A 6,483-nucleotide genomic window follows, 5' to 3' on the forward strand; every position below is an offset into this window, starting at 1 on the left:
TTATACAGTGAACATTGGATGTTGCTTATTTTGGCACCATATGCATATCATGTTTATTGTTGTGATCCGGTGAATTCAGAGCTAAATAACCGTGAGGAGATTGTATCAGTGATCGTCAACGCTTTCAATCTTTTTTTCTCTATGAATCTTCCTGATGTCGAGATCCCTGATACTCTACGCATTAAGCAACCTCAGGTAAGTAACTTTAGCAGAAATTTTTGAACATTTATAATAATTAAGTAGAATAATATGTATGCATTTTTTAAAAAGTTTCAATTTAATAATAAATTACTCATATTTTTAAATAATTAGTGTCCACACCAACCGGACAATGTGGCATGTGGATACTACTTAATGAGGATGTTGAAGGATTTGATTGAGCATGCGAGTCCTGGGCATTACTTGAGAACGGTATTATTAATTAAAATTTACAAATTATTTTTGAAACTATAAATGTAATCAAATAATTAATTAATATATTTTACTTTATATTTCTTGCAGCTAACAAGCACATCATATACAGAGGCACAAATTGATGAGTTGCGACAAGAATGGGCGACATATATGTTGCCGATAATCCAAAGTTACTGACCTCGTTGATAGGTTTTTTTTTTAATTTTTTAACTCTTTCTTCATACACAATGCAATATTTGTTCATTTTGAATATTTCTAACAAATATTGTATTTCTTGTATATATCTAACAAATATATTTTTTTCTTCCAATTTAATTGATTATTAAATTAATTTAAATTTAGATTAAAATAATTTAAATTTAAATTAATATTATTTCAATTTAATTAATTATTAAATCAAATTAAAATAATATTAATTATAAATTTATTTAATTTATTTTTTTTAAATGTGGGAGACTTTCAATGTCTCCCATTAGGAGAGGTGGGAGACTTTCAATGTCTCCCAATGGGAGAGGTGGGAGACTTCCCACGTCTCCCAATGGGAGACGTGGGATGTCTCCTAGGGACTTCCCACGTCTCCCATTGGGAGAGGTGAGTCACTTCTCACGTCTCCCAATGGGAGAGGTGGAAAGTCAACAACGTTTGACTTTCCACCTCTCCCAGTGGGAGACGTGGGAAGTGAGGCACGTCTCCCAACGGGAGACGTGAGATATATACCTACAATGACCCTAGCAACAACGTCTCACTAAGTGGGAGACATTGTAGACTTCCAATGTCTCCCAATTAAAGTCATAAAACATCTATTTTGTTGTAGTGTTCGCAACACCACCAACCCAATTAATAAACGTCTCCTCTCGGCCAGGCACACCCAAACGCACAACGAATACCTATGCTAACATCACCTATCCAAGAAGAGGAAGGAAACGAAAGAGAACCCTAGGAGCGTCGCAGAGAGAAGAGGGCTAGGGTTTTCCTCCTAATAGAAAATAAATCTGAATGATTTTTAATATTGTATTGATGATTATTTTTTCTATTGGGAAATTATAGCATTGGCACATAAATTTAAGATTGCCTTGAGAGTAAATACATTCCATTTCTAAAATACGTTATTATATAATGTCCCTAAGTTGTATGAATGAGAGTATAGGATGAAAGATATTCAAATGTCAAATCTTCCTATCATATATGATAATATGACCACCTTAATTCTATATAATGTAAATGTTGTGAATTTAATGCAACTGAAATAAATTGTGCTAGAAACGATTATGACATTTTTTTTTTTGAATGGAACGATTATGACAATTTAATAAAAGAAATTGCTAATTAAAAGGACAATTATGGATATGTTAATCATAATATTATCCTTGATATCATGTATTATTATATTTTTTTAATTCTTATTACTATTCTCATTCCTCTATTTTCATTACTGACAACCAAACCCAATAATGAAATAATATTTTTATAACCTTTTATTTTGTGAAGAGAAACTTATTAGGAAGCAATAGCAAATCTACAACGGCACCTTAATACACAACACCCAAACTGGGCAACAAAAGAAAAAAAAAAAAAGCATGGTGCAGGTCACTTATTCATCTTCTTCGTTAATTTAACTTTGTTTCTCTAATCTATGTTCCTCTTTTCATCATAGCAACAAACTCCTCAAACGTGATCTTTCCGTCCTACATAAAAAGAGCACAAAATCACAATTATTATCATCATCGTCATTATTATTAGAGAGTGCTGAACCAAAACCATTGGAGGAAAAAGAAAATTACTTTGTTAGTATCAACATCATCAAGGATTTCATCTATTGTAGCTTCGTCACCCATATCATATTGAGTCATAGCTTGTCTTAGTTCCTCTCTTGTGACATACCTGGTAAGAAAGACAATATAAATTGCAGTTGAAAAAATGATACTGCTTTACCTGTCTGTCTGGTGTCAAACTTTAAACCACACTAACCCATTGCCATCCTTGTCGAAGAATTGGAAAGCCTTGTACAAGTTTCCATCTCTCTCAAGTCTATGGCGATGCATGGTAGCAGTAATGAATTCTTCATAATCCACAGTCCCATTTCTATCAACATCAGCCTGGTAAAAGGACAATTGCTTTAATTTCAAGACCAAAAACGACAATGTGGAGTATGTTGCTGGGTTGATTTTATAGTACTCACAGCTTCCATCAGCTGCTGTATTTCGGCTTCAGAAAGTTTAGATCCCAGCCTGGATAGCCCAGTTTTCAGTTCTTCTAGTGTGATTGTGCCACTTTGATCTGTGTCCATGTTGTTGAACATTTGTTTCAAGCCATGGATTTCTTCTTCTGAAAGGTTCTCAGCTATTACCTAACAACAGTTTTCATGAATTTTAATTTAGAGTCTCTCAACTTCATGTTGGACCAAACAATCTGGTGAGCAATCTGGTGGTATGGAATATATCTTTTCTATATTGCAAGTTAGAGAGATTAATTAGTTAATAAAATGAACAAAGCATAATGATCAGAAGGTGCCTTGAGAGCAAGTTTCTTCATCTTGTTCATTGCCCTGAACTGCTTCATCCTAACTAGAACAGCACTGTCAATGGGTTTATCAGATGCTTCACCATCTTCCGTCAGCCATGAATGTTCTGGTTAACATAATACATAATTTACAGTCAACTAGATATACATTAAACAGGTTTTCTAAAACAAATTAACATGGATGATCTTGATATGAATTGACTATGATACTTAATTACAAGAACTGATAGGAACAAAGGCTAATCTAACAGAAAAAAGAAGTTAATTGATGTATAATGTTTGTAACAGAAACTATACACTTACCAATTGCTTCAGCAGCTGTAATTCTTTTTTTAGGATCCCTCTCCAACATTTTTGCTATAAGATCCTTTGCTGAAGCAGATATGGCAGGCCATGGCCAGCTTTTCAAGTCAAGATTGCCTTCTAAAATTGAATCACAAATTGCTGTCTCCGTCTCTGACAGAAATGATTGTACAAATATCACCACCTTATGATATTCCAACAAAAAAAAAACTAATGATATTTTAAGCTACTTATCATCTTGTTTTTATATAAAAATAAAAAAAAAAGAGAGAAAAAAAGGAAGCTACCTCCACCGAATGGAGGAAACCCACTTAGAAGAATGTATAAAATGACTCCAGCACTCCACACATCTATCTCCTTTCCATAACTCTGTTGCAACACTTCTGGGGCCAAGTAAAAGGCACTTCCAACAACATCCGAGTACACTTTTCCTGGCAAGTGTTGTTTCAATAAATATTTCAGAACAGATAATGAAAATGAGTCGGAGCAAGCATAATAACTTGGTGCTTTCGAACCCTGTTTTTCTTGTAAACTACTCATTGATATTATGCCTATTACTGCAACATTTTTTTATGAATGAGTAATGACTAGATATGATGATACAAAATGTTTCTAATCACATTGGTTTAATGTTAATTTTACTTTATGTTATACAAAAGTAATGCCTCGATTAATTCCCTGTTTCTCACTCAGTATAAATATGCATACATAAACATAGTGTAAGTAAGATCATATAAGTGGTATTTGATGATCCTTCTAATGCTCCACCAGTCTTGAAGTGATGGGCCAAATTGTAGATTTTTGCTCCTTTTTTTCTTCTTTTATTAACAATCATTGAGTTTTGGTTAAATGACTAGTCATTTTTCTTGTTGACTTGGTGCTCTTGAGTCTTTGACTCGTAGTCAGATGCACATCAATGACTTTACTAGTTATATGTTTAGTCAAGATCTAACTAGCTGCTAATTCACATAAAATATAGTCCCTACAAACTCCAATTGGTATATTATGCATTCCCGTATAATCCAAAGTGGTAACAAAAGTATATGAGCACAAACTGATTATAGCTTTACCTACCATTATTTAATAGACTAATACTGTCTCGAAACTAAAATTAATTCAAACAAAACAAAATCAGTTTAAGAATTTTGTTCGATAAAAAACATTGTTGTTCGTTTCTGATGCTAATGTTGTCAAACCAAGAATTTCAAACAAACATGAACTGAGAGAATTGAAGCAACCAAAAAAAAAAAAAAAAAAACGAGTCTAACCTTGTTCGATAAAGACAGAGAGTCCAAAATCAGTGGCCTTAATAGGTGCGTTCTCATCTTTGCTGGCAAGTAAGAAATTCTCAGGCTTCAAGTCCCTATGCATCACTCCCATGAAATGACAAACATGAACGACATTCACAATTTGCTTGAAAATTTTGGCTGCTTCACGCTCAGAATAGCTACCTTTGGCTATCATCCGATCGAAAAGCTCTCCTCCGGAGCACAACTCCATAACCAAATGCAGATTATCCTTATCCTCATAAACTCCTTTAAATTCAACGATATTGGGTTGACCATTAAGATGCAGCAAAATGTTGACTTCCCTTCTAACATCCTGAATCTCCTTCTCTTTGATAAGTTTTCCCCTGGGAATAGACTTACAGGCGTACTTTCTCCCAGTGGCCTTCTCCTTGCAAAGATAGGTGACCCCAAACTGACCCCTTCCAAGCTCCTTTTTGAGCTTGTAAGTTGAATTTATGTCATCATAAGGTCTTTCTAAAATGGTTCCTCTTTGAGGAGAAGAAGGTGGTGGGTTATTAGTATTACCATTGGTTATAGAACGTCGGTAGAAGCAACTAACTATACGTTTAAACCATCGAGATAAACAATTACCCATTTGGTCTCGGAAAAAAAGGAAGAGAAAGAAAGAAAGAAAGAAAGAGTATCAGTGTGTTTCAGGTGGCTTTTGAGCTCGATCTACGGAGATTTATATATATATATATATATACACACATATGAATGTAACTGGTGCAGAAAGAATACTTTACTTGGTGTTGGTTTTTTCCTATTAGATGGTTTGAGCATCATTCCTTCTCTCTTTTTTATCTGTGAAGCTTCTACAAACGAAGAAAGAGTTGGCCTGGGTCGTGGTTTTATGTCACGTAAGTTACAATATAGAATATCAAAGCTTCGGATAAGTGTGTAGTGTTTAGGTGTACGTAATTTGTGTCCTACTTAAAATTACAAAAAAAAATAACTAAAATTTATATATATATATATATATAGTACAATCTCATATAAGGCTTCCCTTTAAGCTCTATTGGTGGACTCTCAGTATTCTTGATTTGTGAATAGTTTTTGGTGCGATTTTTTTTTATGATTGTGTATATTGTAGCTATTTAGAGCATCCTGCAAATTTTCAGAAAATTTCAAATAATTTACAGTATCGAAAACTAAGTTTAAACATATTGTTGCACGCGTGACTAATTTTTTTTATGTGTGTGGAAAACAAAATATATGAATTTATTTTTGGTACTTAAAACTATTCGAAATTTTCTGAAAATTTGCAGGATGTTCTAAATAGTAACAATATATATGGTCATAAAAAAAAATCGTGCCGAAAACTGTTCATGGATCAAAATTACTAAAAGTCTCACCGATAGAACTTAAAATTAAAATACTTACGAGAATTATAATATATATATAAAGAATAATATATTTATAAAGATGGAGTGCAAATGCCGTTTCAACCATAGTTACAAAATTATATTTGGGAAAAATACAACTTACACCGCATTACAAAGGTTTAGAATCACATGATGTGGTATGGACAATTTATGTGAGTTGACAGTTTTATTTTTTTATATAACTAAAACGACATCATCTTTAATTATTATCAGAAAAAACGACATCATTTGCATTTTAATTATTTTGCTAGGTCAGCGACAATTTCTATATAGCAAACGATAAGGACATGAAAACAAAACCAAATAAAAAGTTTTTACGTGGATCGGTTATAAGAATTAACCTATGTTTAGAAGTCACTTTTATGGGGTCGTTTGGTAAAAATTTTGTTTTTGAATTTTTTAAACACAAAAATAAAAATATTATTTTATTTTTATTTTTTGGTTTTAAAAACAAAAAATAATAAATGTGTTTGATAACTTTTATTTTTATTTTTTGTGTTAACAATATGAGGTATTGATTTGAAGAAGAGAAGAAAAAAAATAAATGAAAAATTGAAAACTATTTAAAAAAA

The 6,483-nt window shown here is 32.5% G+C and overlaps 1 protein-coding gene across 1 annotated transcript; it reads right to left on the reverse strand.

The window, feature by feature from the left end:
- Positions 1-1,863: 1,863 nt before the first annotated feature.
- Positions 1,864-5,177, reverse strand: LOC133804151 (calcium-dependent protein kinase 29-like). The gene is made up of 8 exons (XM_062242315.1): positions 4,506-5,177; positions 3,525-3,668; positions 3,238-3,390; positions 2,926-3,041; positions 2,594-2,761; positions 2,383-2,510; positions 2,196-2,295; positions 1,864-2,099 (listed from the first exon to the last, which is right to left on the reverse strand). The coding sequence occupies exons 1-8, from the start codon at positions 5,119-5,121 to the stop codon at positions 2,046-2,048; spliced, it is 1,479 nt and encodes a 492-aa protein (XP_062098299.1). The 5' UTR covers positions 5,122-5,177; the 3' UTR covers positions 1,864-2,045.
- Positions 5,178-6,483: the final 1,306 nt, after the last annotated feature.

This window comes from Humulus lupulus, chromosome X (assembly GCF_963169125.1).
Source record: "Humulus lupulus chromosome X, drHumLupu1.1, whole genome shotgun sequence".
Classification (NCBI taxonomy): domain Eukaryota; kingdom Viridiplantae; phylum Streptophyta; class Magnoliopsida; order Rosales; family Cannabaceae; genus Humulus; species Humulus lupulus.